Raw genomic sequence first — 15,999 nt, forward strand, 5'->3', positions numbered from 1 at the left:
TCGACCTTATATTGTTCTTCGATGTCCTAGGGTGATAGCAGAATATTTTGCTTAAACCTATAACCTCCCCAACCTAGTCCAGAAGTTATGGCCGAATTTTGAAAGTCACAGCAACCACTGAAATGGCTTTGTAAAATTGATTAGGTTTTCAGAAACTTAATTTTAAAGTAAGTGCTTATTTTATGGAAAATCGGAGTGGGCTTTCTTTGTTATTATTATTTTTTTAAAAATGTTAATTTTTCCAAGATTAATTAAAGTTCAATTAAAAATTTGTTTTTTAATTTTACAAGCATAGTTGATTATTAATTTGTTATTCAGAGTTTTAAAAACCAATTTTGTAGTGGAAAAATCTAGTCAATAATCTTATTAATAGAAACCATTACTCCTAATTTTCAAAAACCAATTATTAATTCAATCGAGTATTTAACTTGCCTAGTTTTGACGTTAATGCATGCAAAATACCAATTAAACCCAAAATACCAATTCCATGTCACAGTTCATATAAAGAAATTATTACAAACCCAAATAAATTAACTTATAAAATTTAAGTACTGAAAATCCAAGTTGATATATTCGAATGCCACGTCAGAGTCCTAACCTTGCAGAATACCTGAAAAATGTTAAACTAATAGAATGAGCTATAAAACTAAGAGTTAGTCTTAATCAATAGCAAACAGTATACCAAAGACCATAAAATCATTCATGAACACATAAATATCAAATACAACATTATCACCAATCACCCTATTATCAGAGTAAATCATATCTCAGAATTTATGCACATGTACATGAATTTCAACGTAGTTTTCCTACCTATCCATCCACTATACACCGTATCCAACCAATTGGAGCCGATCTGAGAGAGGCACAAAATCACCTCATGGAATATTAAGGGGCAATAACCATAGTAGGAATACTAGGGGATGTCGCCCACCCTATCCTACTCCTAGTAGGAAGTTGTTTTTCTAGTTGAAATAAACTTCTACAATTCAACAAGGGTTTCATATTCTCTTTCTATAAATAGATAACCCCAATAGAGCTATTAACACAATTTTGAGAGATTGCTACTTTGCCGAAAAATAAAGAGAATTTGTTCTCAACTATTAAATAAATTTTCAAGAATAACAATTCTACTTGTTTCTATTAAAAAAGAGAGAGTTTTTGTTTTCATCTAAAAAGGAAAAGAAAACTTTTTCTAGTTTTGTGTTTTAATTCAATTGGCTTAAGCCCACTCTTAAAGCAATTCATGGTACGAGAATTGCGAAAAAGGTCGTTTGGTTGAAAGTCAAAAAACATGAAGGATCCACTTATTCAAAAATATAGGTATGATTTCAATCTAAGGTTTATTGCTATAAATATCACAAACTAGGTCGATTTTTAAATTTTTTATTTTTCACTTTGCAAGAAAACCATTTTCAAATCAGATTTTTTCTAACATGACTGGCCTCATTTTCCTGGCGAGCTGGATTCTCTTGTTTGAGGATCTCCAAACTAACTCTAGCCCTGTTCTCCAGACAATTTAGTCTGGCTTATCTCCTGACTTCACCACACTAACTCGACCTAAATGAATTTATGCTCAATAGGCTCTCCTTTCTATCTCGCCTATCTATATGTTCCCTTAAAGGTGCCAATTCTACATTTTGAAATTTATTTAATTTAGTCTAGTTTTTACAATTTAGCCTTTGTACAAAAAACTAATTAAACAACTTTTACATCAACCAACCACCATAAACTTAGTTACCTAACATCATTTCCATACAAACAACCTAATAAACAATCAAAGCATACATTAGATTAAACACAAAAGTAGGGTTTAAGAAAACATAGTGATTTCTTTATGGTTGCTTGGAGGAGTGAATGTTGGTAACAATGGAAGTCACAAATACTATTCAAGATCATATTTTTAACTAAGAAAAGAAATAGAGGTGAGTTATATTAATTGTTATGGATTAAGATGAAAATAAAAAGAAGGTTTGAGTACTAAACAACAATTAAAATAAAGCTACATGAAAAACTAACCAACTTCCATCTAACTCAACTAAAAACCAAAATATTTTGAAACTAAACCCTAAAAATATGAAGAAGAAAACAATTATAAATTAAATATATTTTCTCATAAACGCTTTATTTTATAGATTCACGATCAGACTTGTTGAAAGCGATCAGACTTTTGATTCAATATTGATAATATCAGGAACCTATGTTTTTTGAAACCATCTGTATGTGCCAAAAGATTCAGAGTTGAAATGAGACATTTTACATGAGGCTTATAGTAGTGCTTTTCAATCCATCCGAGTAGTAACAAAATGTATAATAACTTGAAACAATTGTACTATTGGTTGGGAATGAAAAGAGAAATTTTAGAATACATAGCAAAGTGTTTGATATGTCATAAAGTTAAAGTCAAACATCAGATTTTGTCAAGTTTATACAACCTATAATAATTTCGGGATAGAAATGTAAATGAGACACTATGAATTTCGTATCGAGTTTGTCCTTGTCACTGAAAAAGAAGAATGTGATTTGGTTAATAGTTGACAGATTGACTAAATAAGCGCATTTCATTCTTGTCAAGACAAATTACTCACTTGAAAAGTTAGCTTAACAGTACATTTTTTAGATTGTCAGATTATACAATATGTCACTATCTATGATTTTAGATTGAGATATGATATTTACCTTTAGATTTTGGGGTAAACTATATAAAGCCCTGGGCACGAAATTAAATTTTAGTATAGCATTCCATCAATAGACTAGCAAACAATCAAAATGGGTGATCCAGATATTCAAAGATAAGTTGTGATGTTGTATTACTAAATTTGAAGATAGTTGGGAAAAATTTCTACCATTAGCTGAGTTTACATATAATAAAGCTACTAGTAGAGTATCAAAATGGCACCGTACGAGGTTTTATACGAACGTAAATGTAAAACTCCTCTATGTTGGTTAGAGTTGAGCGATAGAAAGCTGGCAGGAATAGACCTGATTCGCGAAGCTGAAGAAAATGTTTGGATTATACGAGTTTTTTTTAAAGCTACACTAGATCGATAGAAATCATATGTTGACTTGAAAATAAAAGATATTGAGTTTCAGATAGATGCTAAAGTGTTTTTGAAAGTTTCACCTTGGAAAAAAGTTCTACGTGTCGGTAAAAAAGGGAGACTCAATTCGAGATTTATGGGGTCATGCGAGATTCTAGAAAGGATTGGTCTGGTAACTTATCGACTAGATCTGCCTTCGGAACTTGAAAAGATTCATAACGTTTTCTACCTATCGATGTTATTTCATTATGGTTCTGATCCTTCTCATGTGTTATCTTATGATGAAATAGAATTACAGCCTGATTTGACGTATAGTAAAGAACCAGTTAGAATTTTGATTTAAAAAGCTAAAGAACTGCAAGACAAATCAGCATCACATGGCACTGTCATGACACAGAAGAGGCTATGTGAGAATAGAAAGAAACGATAATGTTATAGTACCCTAACCTTTACTCAAATAAAAATTTTGGGGACAAAATTTCTTAAGGGGAGAGAGTTGTAACAACCTAAAAGTCAGTGGTGTCAAAAAATACGATTTTGGAACCCCATTTCCAATGTTTGAGTCTTTAAATATTATTATTTAATATTTACAATGTTAGTATAGAGTTTAATTAAAGTTTGGTCCCTTAATTTTATCAAATTGATAGTTAATTAAGGTATAATAACTAATTGTAAAAATGGTAAAAGTTTCTCGTTATGGATTTTAATTATTTAAATGACCAATTGAACAATTGGTCCAATTGACTACATCTAAACGGTGGTGAATGTTTGGTGTACTCCACTAAAATTTGTTAATTATAGTTAATTAAGCTAATTATTGATTAATTAATGATTAATATTAATATAAAATGAAAAATAGAACATTTCTTCTTCCAGTTGTCATCTTCACCGAAGCAAGAAATGATAAATAGGTTTTTGACATTTTAAACTTTGGTCCCTCAATTGGTAAGCATTTTCAAGTTCATTTCTTATCATTCTTATGTTTTTTAGGTTTCAAGAGTTTGATTTAGCTAATCCGTGTACCAATTTGCAAAACCATTGAAGTTTATAAAAGTTACCATTGATAAGTTTTTTTATGAAATTGGTGTTAAATGGTAATTTGTTTAACTTAGATATGAAAAATAACTAATTTGTAAAGTGAAAATTATTAGTTTTGAACATAGGGACTAAAATGTAATTCCAAATTGGTATTAAATCTCTATAATTATGGATAGTCGAGGGTCTTAGAAGGATGTAATTGATATCAATTTCAAAATCAAAGCTCAAATTTGAAAGTTATAGCAATTTCAGTTTTAAAAACTAAGTTGAATAAAATGCAAAACTTTAAGGGCATTCGAATAATGAAATTGAGCTAATATATGCTTATAATAGGATGAAATAAGGTAGGATTGAAATTAATAAATTGAACTGAATTATTTTATAGAATGAGAATTGAACCAAACCAAAGATAATCAAGAAAAATGAGAAATTACTGATTAGTCCTTGAAGATTTGGTTGTTTGTTGTTTTGATTAGGTAATTTCATATGGTATGATTGTATTTAAATTATTATATACTTGAATTATGAGTTTGAGTATGTTTAATAGTAATTTAAATTGTTTGCAATTTGATACAAAAAGTAAGATATGGACTAAATCGTAAAGAAATGATAAATTAACTGATAAATTGAGTTATTTAATGAATTGGTAGTTGATTATGATTGATCGAATCGTATTATTATGTTTGTGAATGATTATCGAGAAATAGGACAAAACTAAATAAAATTGAGATAAATTATACAATATATGTATGAAATGGTGATTTGATTAATGAATGGGTTATATTGAAATCAATAAAATGAGAGTTGAACCTATAATGAAATTGGATTATTAATTACTCTATTAATTGTTCGGTTAGAGTCAGATATAGTTGGCATGTCATAGGATAGATAGAGTATGGGTTACTTAGACTATGTATCGATAAGTGATGGGCACAACTTTTACTTCGGTTATACCAATGAGTGTGAAGTGCAAACTAGTTACTTTGGCATTGTTCGATGAGGCACTGGATGTCAAATTAGCGCGTTGATTGAATCTGTGTATCTATTCTTGTCCAAGTCAGGTAAATAAGGGGTATGAAATGTGATATTTGATAAATGATATATAATTTGGTTGGTAATGTGACTTGGTATTACAAAGCTGATTTATGATATATGAATATCGATAGCATGGAAAAGATCATGCAAACTAGATATACGAGCCCAGAGGGTCGATATGGAAATGTGACGAATCTATAAATTCGATTTGAAATTTGAACAATGAAATGAAATAGTGATTTTCATTAAATTGAAAATTGGATGTATTATTAATAAATAAATGAAATGGTTTGAATTTGATATTAAATTGATTAACTGTTGATTGCTTACGTGAATGGCATTGAACTGTTGATTATATGCGGATTGGAATATTGTATGTTTGAATCAATATACGATACAATATATATTGAACTGACCTTGTTGAATTGTGGTTGCCATGTTTAGGCAAACTTGTCAAGCTAGTAGCTTATCATATTAAATTGTTATTGAGGTAATTTATGATTTAATGCCTATAAACTTACTAAGCATTCGATATACTTACCTCGTTGTTTTCTCTTTCTTTGTAGATTGCTAACTTGCGGAACGTGTCAAGGAGATCATCGAGAAGCTCACACTATCCCATTGTTATTTGGTCATCTTTTAAATGTTCTAAAGTTCGGTTATGTGGCATGTACATAGGTGTTATATATGATTTTACTTGGAAATGATAGTTGGTTTGAAACTTGGTTAATGGTTGTTTTTTAGAAAGATGAAGTTCATGTTATATGTGTGTGTGCTTGGTATTAGGTTAAGCTTTAGATGAAGCATTTGAATGACAAATTTGGAAGTGAAATGATTTGGTTAAATGATGGAATTGAATGGTTGTAAATGTTTGAAAGGTTTGTGAATTCATAGGTTAAAATGCTATGTTTAAGTATCTAATTGATGTATAATAATTTGGTTGATTTTGAAAATGGTAAAATGGATGTTTTGGTATGTGTTTTGGTTGGCTTTGTGCAGGTTTGTGTGTGCTTTAAGCACCATTTGAGTAATAGAGTTGGTTTGGCATAAAAAAGGTACCAAAATATTATTTTTGATCATTTTGGCTCAAATGTATCGATGTCTTAAGTAAAGGTATCGATACTTAGTGATTTTCTTCAAAATTTTCAAACATAGAATCTTAAAATGGTATCGATACAGAGTTAAGGCATTAATACCTTGAAAGAAGTATCAGTACTTTAAGTCTAGTATCGATACCTTTGGTTTTAAATCAAATTTTCTGAAACATCAAAGCTTAGATTGGTATCGACACCTAGATGGGGTATCGATACTTGATATGAAAACTTTGAAAATATTATAATCTGGTCATTTTTCAAGCTCGGGTTAGCAAATGAGCTTTAGTAAGCTCATATAATCTCGAAAAAAATTGTGTATCATGATGTGAATGTATTTTTGTTATGATTGGATATTTGAATGATTTATTTGTTGATTATTTTATGGTAGTTGCTTCGATAATAGTTGTCGTATCTGGTAGCTCAGACCCGACGATTGAGTCGAGAGAAGGATGTTACAAGAGAAATCATCTGGGGTTTGATTTGGTGGATTCATCGAGAGTTTTCTTTCACACTAGTTAATATGAGAAGAGAAGTGGGAGAACAGGGTGGCAATGGCGGAAGAACATACGGTGTTTGTATCCTTAGAAAAAAATGACATAAACAATTTTGATTATTGAGTCGCAATTCCTCTTTTACCTTCAATTACTTCATCAACAAGTAACAATATCCTATTCCAAATGAAATTACAAAACTTTAACTTTAACTTTATCTCTAAGTCTAACTCTAATGGTTATCTTATCTGATCAATATTTTCATTTAAGAAAATTACAAAAAGTAAATTATTCGTATATACACTAAACGAATATGAAAAAAATTATAAGCTCATCCTTTTCCAAATGGAATTAGGAAAATTTTATCTATTCTGGTATATATAAAAGCTAAAGCTATAAAGCTTTTAATGTTCTATACCGTAACATGTATCCAAGAAAACAAATTTTAAAGTTAAGAAAAAAGAATGGAGGTTAAAATAGTAAAGATCAAGGTTCTTGGAAAGGGTTCTTATGGTGTTGGGCATCAGGTCAATATCGTAGTTCCTGTTTATAATCATATTTATGGATGACTAAAATGAAAAGTTGGATGACGAAATTGCAAAAAAAAATTTTAAGGTGATCAAAATAAAATTGTCTAAAAATTGGGCGAGTAAGGGGTAGTTTACCTTATTTTTAAAATGAAAAACTACTTTTTTTAATTGAAGGAAATTTCTTTGGTGTTGTTAATTGGACTTCAATTGTCAAATTAAAAGAATAGAGAGATTAAAATTCAAGAATTAAAGTAGAGGGACTAAAGTTTAAACATACAAAAATTAAAGTGACTAAGAGCAGAAATATACATTTTGCTTGCCATGAATGGTTGACAGGCGGTTAAGATGCATTTACAATAATAACCATCAGATCAACAAAATATTTATACCCAAAATAAGTAAGGTATTATAAATAAAATTAGGTAATATTAATATTAAATTAAATATAGTAAAACATGGTTCATTTATTTTATAGTAATAATAATTTAAATAATTTAAAACAAAAAACAAAAAGGAGAAAACTTTGTGAAATTGTCTTTATGAATTGTCTGTTAATGCCACACTGTCGAAGGCCGTTCTTTCCTAAACTCTCTCTCTCTCTTTTGTTCCTTTGAAGGGAATAAAAGAGGAGAGGAGGGAAAGTACGTGAAATTTGTGAATTTGTTTTACATCTTCGTTAATCTGCGTTGAGGTAAACTATTTCCTTTTTAATTTCTTCAATATTTTTTTGTTGTTGTATTTCTTCCATGTTTTTGTTGAATTTTACATGATCTAAGAATCGTCAATGTTGGTTGTTCAATGGTTTTTAATTGTGTGTGTTTTATTATTTTATTTCTTTTTTTTGGGTTTTGTTTTGAATTTTCCCAGAAAAAGAAACGAGAAAGAAACCCATGAAAAGGGAATGACTTTTCAAAAGTTTTCGTTTTCTTCTTAAATTTGGAGAGAAAAGCATGAAAACAAATTTTAGAAAAGGAACTTAATTCCTCTACTTTTATTTCAAGGAATTTAGTTCATGATAAGTACAGAGACTTGTGGCACATTTTCTTGACTTTTTTCATGAAAAGTATGAAATTCATGTATAAAGCGTCACCCTTTTTGATGAATAATGGGAAACTTTGGTACTACATCTTAGCATTTCACACAGCCTTTGTAGAGGATATATGGAGAAACAAAGAAAGAAAGAGAAACCGGCCTCTTCCAGACAAATATTCTGCCTTTCAGGTCCTTCACACCTCACTTCAGTCGACTGGTAAACACCTTTTCTTTCATTTATTTCATTGAGAATCTCCAATGTTTACATTAAATTTTTTTTTTCTCTGGACAACATTGCAAGATATATGGTAGGGTATTAATGGAGTTTGCCAAGGAGACTTACATGAAAAAGAAAAAAAAAAGAGGGGGGTCTCAAATAGCATTTTAATTCAAAAGAATTCAATGAATGAGCATTTTCAAATTGTGGAAAACCGACTAACCATTGATGCTAAGAATGAAGTGGACATACAATTAATCTAGTACCTAACATTTGATAGTAGTTAATCCTCAGCTAAAACTTTGTAAAAGTATCATGGAGGCTCTTGTATTAAGAGTCGGATTACATTTTATCCCCTCTACTAAAAAAATGAATAAATTAGTCTCTATACTTTAGATCAAAGAGCAAATTGGTTCCTCTGTTAAAATTTTATCCATTTCTAATGTTAAAAAATTGGTTCCTATACGTTGGCATGAGGTACACGTGGCAAGTCTCATATCACTGTCTGATTATTCCATCAACTATGCCAGTTTTTAATAGTATAAATGAATGAAATTTTTAACAGAAATGACCTATTTGCTCTTTGAACTATTGTACAAGGACCAATTTGCTCATTTTTTAATAGAGAGCGCAAAATGTTATCTGACTCGTAGTACAGGGGCCTCCATAATGCTTTTACCACTAAAACTCGTTGTCTCTATGACCCTAAATTCATGCTGAGAAAATTATCATGGAACAAGTATGAACAACAGATAACTCTTCTTTCTTTAAGCAAAGATCAAAATTCAGGGGATTTGTTGGTGCACAGAACTCTTAGGGCCAAATTCAGTGAATTCAGCAGCCAAAGCTACAGTAATGAACATGCTTTAATTGCAGTTTATGCTTTTTCTGTGGTTCTTTGGTAGGGATAACTTTCATGACCGAAGATCAGTTGCTGCAAGCTTGGTTCAGGGAGTGTACATCCTAGAACGTGATCGCCAAGAGAACCGCAAAGACCCTCTGGCTCATGCACCAGCTTGGTGGGAGTTCTTCAATTTCCAATTGTTCCATATTCTTGTAGATGATGTTGATAACTCCATTTTTGGTGCCATTTTTCAATCCAAGCCTTGTAATTTCACCTACAACCATTCATCTCAAAGTTCTCCACATTATGTTATTGCATTTCGGGGTACTATAAATACGTCAAACACCAGGTCTCGTGATCTCAAGTTGGACTTCCTCTGTGTCCGCAATAGACTTCATGAAAGCTCTCGTTTTGAACAAGCAATGCAGGCCGCGGAGAGCCTCTTTTCTGTTTACAGAAATTCAAGTATTTGGCTAGCCGGTCATTCACTAGGATCCGCTATTTCACTGCTTATAGGTAAAAATATGACTAAGATGGGTTATAATGTTGAAGCTTACCTCTTCAATCCCCCATTCTTGTCTGCTCCTGTAGAGGGAATCAAGAGTGAAAGGCTGAAGCATGGGATTCGTTTTACAAGCAGCGTAGTCAAAGCTGGCCTCGCTTTTGCTGTAAAGGGTCGTAATCTTAGACACGAGCAAAATGATCCATTTACTTCACTCTCTTCTTGGAGACCATACCTGTTTGTGAATCCTTCAGACCTTATATGTTCAGGTTATATTGGATATTTTGAACATAGGAAGAAAATGGAGGAGATTGGGGCCGGGAAAATCGAGAGGGTCGCGACACAGGTAGGGAGCTTACTTGCAGGCTCAGGTCTACAAAGAAGCGAGTCAGAACCACTGCACCTGATTCCTTCTGCCTATCTTACCATTAATTTGCGTCACTCTCCGGATTTCAAACATGCTCACGGAATTCACCAATGGTGGGATAATGGTTTTATTGGTCTGTCGGAACTACACGAGTACAGGCCTTTTGTAACGGATGAGAAGTATCTTCTAAGATAATTGCATAAGGAAAAGTTACATCACTTACTTACATTGGTGTAAGACCTCAGGGAGATTGTAATTGACTTCCTATTTCCCGTTTACCATGAAGACATAAAACCGATTTGTCTTCATAGAGCAAACAAATGTGGTAGGGCTTGAAGCAGTGCAACTTCTAGGGGTTATGTTTTTGTAAGGCATAGGAGCTTTGATAGACTTGAAAACCATGGTTGGTCATGTTGGTCTATTGCTTCGGCCTTCACATTGTATTTATTCCATTCAATACATTTTTATCTATCAATGAATCTGAAAGAAAGAATAATATATTGGAATTGTATTATACCTTTCAATGAAATGGATTGCAGATGTTTATCACTAAATAGTTGCTCTTTTTCTTGGACAAAGATTCGATCCCATATTCTAAAATTATCTTGTTTTACTTTTGTTGTTGTAAATATTATAATATATAGGAGATGTGCTCGTCAATTTCACGCCATCATGATTGCAGCTCATGTTCCAAAAATGCTTCAAAAACTTGCAGGATATTGCATTTACTATTGAGCTTGAAAGCTCTTGATTTATTGGCCTATAGGTTTTCTTCTTTACTCATTAATGACTGGTAAAATTTTATTAGATAAAATTTTACACTTTCAAGCTTAGTGAATTATTACAATCTCTCTTGCCAGTGAATTGTCTAGTTACTAAATAGGTAATGGCCTCTGGTCGTGCAAATTTTAGTCTTTCGGGACCTTCACAACTCAAAGCCATTGACTGGTAAGTGTTTTGGCAGCTATCATTTCATTTTTGAGGAATTCTAGTGGTAGGAGTATGATGGAGGTCATTGTATTAGGAGTTAGATTGTATTTTACCTCTTCTATTAAAATAAGGGACAAATTAGTCCCTTTACATTAGATGAAGAGTAAATTGATCATTTTGTTAAAAATTTTATCCATTTTTACTGTTAAAAATTTGTTCGTGTAAGTTACAATGATGTAAATTTGTCATTATTTGGTTATTCTGTCAATCATGTCAGTTTTTAATAGTACAAATTAATGGAATTTTTAACCAAAAAAACAAATTTGCTCTTTAATTTTATGTGCAGGGATTAATTTATTCATTTTTTGAGTTAATGGGATAAAATAAAATCTAACTTTCTTCTACCAATTCTGGTCAATTCTATTGGATCCTAAATATGTAAGTATTTCTTGAAAATATTTGCCGGATTTCTTGAGTGTTAATCGGTATATACATATTTGGTTTTAATTTTGGAGGTTAAATGAACATCATCGAAGATCGATCGCTGCGAGTTTGGTTCAAGGAGTTTATGTGCTAGAACGTGATCGGCAGAAGAACAGGGAAGGACACCAAGTTTGTTGTGCTCCTCCATGGTGGGAATCTTTTCATTTTCGACTAAACCATCGTCTTATTGATGATGTTGATGGATCCATATTTGGTGCCATTTATGAATTCGACATCAACACCTCCTCTGCTCACCATTCTCAACTCCAAAACGCCCCCAACTATGTTATTGCCTTTCGTGGTACTTTGAATACTCCACCCTCCAGTTCTCGTGATCTCAAACTGGATCTTCTTTGTGCATGCAACAGACTCCATGGCAGCTCCCGGTTTAAGCTGGCCATGAAGTTTGTGAACGATACAGTTGAACGAGTTGGACCCAACATTTGGTTAACAGGGCATTCACTTGGATCAGCCATGGCATTGATTGCAGGGAAGGAGCTGACTATGAAGGGTTATCTCATTGAAACTTACCTCTTCAATCCCCCATTCTTATCAACCCCAGTGGAAATAGTTAAGTATCCAGTATTAAAAACTGGGATTCGTTTCACCAGCAGTGTGGTTAAAGCAGCACTCACAGTGGCCATTAAGGGTCGAAATCCAAAGCCTGGGAAACAAGATCCTTTTGCTGCATTATGTTCATGGACTCCTCACCTGTTTGTGAATCCGAATGATGTTCTTTGCTCAGAGTACAAAGGGTATTTTGAACATGGGAAGAAGATGGAAGAGATTGGAGCTGGGAAAATTGAAAGGATCTCAACAAAGAATTCAATTGTTTGTCTATTGTCAAGCCTTGTATCCAACATGAGCTGTGAACCCTTGCATTTGCTTCCTTCGGCTTACCTCACTATTAATCTACGGCCATGTTCAGATTTTAGGACAGCTCATGGGATTCAACAGTGGTGGGACCCTAATTTTAATGCTAAGGTTGAGCTACACCAGTTCAAGTGACAGAAACTGAATTTGGTGGATGATCAATCAATCAAATAATCTTTTTTTTTTCTTTATTTGATTTCCAAAGGAAAAACTTAGATGTTAAACAACGTATATGTACCCAAACCCAAGAACAAAGTTTGAACATTACTTGTTTGCGCCATTTGATTCAGTTTTCTCATGAATCCATTTGACTAACTCTGTTTTCTTATTTTCATTTAAATTTGTTACTTCATTCAAAGGTAAAAGAGTTAAATCCAAAATCATTTGGAATGGAGAATATCTTGTGGTAAATTATACAAACTTATTGTAAGTAAATTCAACGAAATGTAAATATTTTTTCCCATCTCTATATTCTTATCACCAGTCCATCTGTATATAAATTAATTGCAGGAACAACCTCATACCACTAACCTAGAGGTGTGCATGGGCCGGGCTACCCGACCCAGCTTGAAGGCCTGCTCGAAATGTGGGAGGGTTTGGGCAAAAATATATGCCCGAAAAATAGGCTTGGACAAAAAAATAAGGTCCGTTTAAAAAATAGGCCGGGCCTCGAGTAAGGTATTTTTAGCCCAGGCTCAGCCCGGCCCGGCTCGAATTCACTAAAGGACAAAAAAATCTGTATTTTTTTAATGTTATTTTCTTGTTGTTTTCTCCATATTTTGCTTCCATTTTACTATTATGTTACTATTATTTTATTGTTATTGTTTAGATATTGTATAAAATTTATTTTATTGTTAATTTTCTTATTATTTTAAAGGCATTTGTTAATTTTTTTATTATTTTAGAAGCATTTGCTTCTTAAGTTGCATTTATATTAGTGTTATTTAAGTCTACATATTTTTCAAAATTTATTTTTAATTTGTTGGGAAATATTTATTTTGATATTTTTAGTATTTTTGATGTATTTATATATATTTAAAAATAATATAAAAAATTAATACGGGAGGGCCGGGTCGGGCTTGGGCAAAATTTTAGGCCCGTTTTTTGGGTTTGACCCGGCCCGAGCCCAATAAATGGGTATGATTTTTTAGTTGAGCCCGACCTGAACTCGGCCCGGCCCGGCCCATGAACACCTCTACTGTAACGGCCTAATTTTCAGTGGTGTCGAAAATGGTGATTTGAGATCACTAAATTCGAAAAATAAGATTGAACAAGATAGTAATTTAATATTTATGAGTCAAGTAAGAATTTAGAAGAATTTGTGAAATGGTGAAATTAGTGAATTAAAAGAATTTATTAGGTCAAACGGGTCAAAAATGAGGTATCGAGACCTCAAAGTTGAAAATTGAGCTATAAATATTTTTATAAATATTTATGGAGTGTCATTGAGTTAGTATTAAAGTTTCGTTAGAAAATTTTAACGTTTGGATGGCTAATTAATTAAAAAGGACTAAATTGAAAATAGCACAAAATTTGTTAAATTGTGAGTAAATAGCTTAAGTATTTAAAAAGATGGATTTAAAGAGCAATTAGACCCAAAGGTTAATGGCTGGACGGTTTGGGTATGAAATAAGCAAGAAAACAATGTGAACAAGGGGCAAAATTGGAAATAGCATAAAAGTTAATAGTTAAATAATGATGTAATTGAAAAATCTAGACATTTCTTCATATTTTCTCAGCTAAAACGCCATAGAAGGTCTGGAGAAAGCTGGTTTTTCATATTTTTACATCATGTGAGTTTAATTCTTACTTTTCTTGATAATTTTTATGTTTTTATGACTTTTACAATTAGGTCCACTTGTAGAATTCATTAGTTTTTGATTTTATGGGTGAAATTGGAAGTTACCCTGGATGGATAAGGGAATTTTATGATGAATTATTATGAAATTTAAGTTCTAATTTCATATTAAGGTGGTTTTATTAAGTGATTTTGATAGGAAATGATATTTAGGACCTAATTGTGAAAAAGTTGTGAATTGAAGGTTTTTGTTGAAATTAAGAATATAAAAGGTTTTGAAATAGTTTATAATGATAAAATAAAGTGTTAATTGAGAAAAATTAATTCAATTGATGGGTGAATTGAGCAGGGACTAAATTGTGAAAACTGTAAATTTTGGGGTAAAAGTGCAATTTCGAAATTTGAACAGCATAAATTGTGAAGTGAAATAGAATTGAAATGGATGCTAATGAAGGAATGATTTTATAATTATAGATCAAGAAAACGAACTGAATCGTGGAAAGGAGAAAATTCAAGAATAGTCCCTGAATTTCTACAACTTTTGCAAATTAGTCCAGGTAAGTTCATATGGCAAAGTTCAATGTTTTGATATGAAAATCTTATGATTGTTAAAGTATTTTATTGTTGATGAATACTATCAATTTGCATTAACTAATGAATAATGTGTAACTAAAAGTACAAATTAGTAGGAACAATGGATTTGAGTGCTTCTATTCTATGACCCAGATGAATTGACGAAAAATATGTGATAAGTGTGCCCGTTTAAGACCATAGCTGGGCTATGGCATCGGTGCAATGTGATAATGTGACTCCGTATAAGACCATAGCTGGGCTATGGCATTGGTATAATGTGATAATGTGATTCCGTATAAGACCATGTCTGGGATATGGCTTCGGTATGATATGTGAATCGTGTAAGACCATGGCAAGGCTATGGCTTCGGTGTGTGATGCGTAACAATGTGAAAGTCCATAGTTTACTATGGCAATGTGATAATGAAGCACTCAATTCCCTTATTGTTCCTTAAATTGACAATGAAGTAAATGAGAAATGGGCCTAAGGGAGTTAAATTGTGAGTAGCCATATGGAAATTATTCCAATGAGTTATTAATGAAATTGTGATTTGGAGGATGAAATAGTTAAACTAATAGATATAAGATTGTGTACGATATTTGATATGATTTGTGTTTATATGCCTATGAGCTTAGTAAGCTTCAATAAGCTTACTTGTGTGTGTTTAATATTTTTATGTAGATTGACTTGAAGTGAAGTGGGTAGATCGGATCAACACAACAGGGCACACAATTCAGATCAATTCTGGTAGTTTTTGTTTTATGTTTAAAGATTTATATGGCATGTATAGAGTTTGAATGAATTGAAGTAAAGATGTTATGAACTAGTTAACAATATTTGTACTAAAACAGTTTTTGGTAAGTAGCAGTAGTTTGACTTTGAAAATTCACCATAAATTGTGGAAATTGAGTTAAGGGCTGGAAAAAAAATGAGATTAGAGCCTAATGAGTCTAGTTTCATATAGAGGAAACGGTGCATGCAATTGGATTTTATGTTATGAGATATTTAAATTGTGGTGAGACAGAGTCTGAATGACTTCGAGTTCCCCTGTTCTGATTTTAGAAAATCATTAAAAATTTCACAAAAATAATTATGAGTCATACTATATATGTATGGATTCCTCATTGGGTCTATTTTTAAGAGAAACAAAC

General features: G+C 32.0%; 2 protein-coding genes across 3 annotated transcripts; both read left to right on the forward strand.

Moving 5' to 3' along the window:
* The first annotated feature begins 7,639 nt into the window (after positions 1 to 7,639).
* LOC107904244 (GDSL esterase/lipase At4g10955) lies at positions 7,640 to 10,702 on the forward strand. Of its 2 annotated transcripts, none has more exons than XM_016830554.2 (3): positions 7,640 to 7,920; positions 8,374 to 8,478; positions 9,384 to 10,702. In XM_016830554.2, the coding sequence occupies exons 2-3, from the start codon at positions 8,390 to 8,392 to the stop codon at positions 10,384 to 10,386; spliced, it is 1,092 nt and encodes a 363-aa protein (XP_016686043.1). In that variant the 5' UTR covers positions 7,640 to 7,920; positions 8,374 to 8,389; the 3' UTR covers positions 10,387 to 10,702. The 2 variants fall into 2 exon arrangements, with proteins under 2 accessions (XP_016686043.1, XP_016686042.1); XM_016830553.2 differs by having other exon boundaries at positions 7,748 to 7,920; positions 8,362 to 8,478.
* Positions 10,703 to 10,863: 161 nt separating this feature from the next.
* LOC107904242 (GDSL esterase/lipase At4g10955) lies at positions 10,864 to 12,757 on the forward strand. Its single transcript, XM_016830552.2, has 2 exons — positions 10,864 to 11,139; positions 11,637 to 12,757. Exons 1-2 carry the CDS (start codon positions 11,078 to 11,080, stop codon positions 12,610 to 12,612), a joined length of 1,038 nt encoding a protein of 345 aa, XP_016686041.1. The 5' UTR covers positions 10,864 to 11,077; the 3' UTR covers positions 12,613 to 12,757.
* The last annotated feature ends 3,242 nt before the right edge of the window (positions 12,758 to 15,999 follow it).

The sequence above is a fragment of the Gossypium hirsutum genome, chromosome A05, assembly GCF_007990345.1.
Source record: "Gossypium hirsutum isolate 1008001.06 chromosome A05, Gossypium_hirsutum_v2.1, whole genome shotgun sequence".
NCBI classification, from domain to species: Eukaryota; Viridiplantae; Streptophyta; class Magnoliopsida; order Malvales; family Malvaceae; genus Gossypium; species Gossypium hirsutum.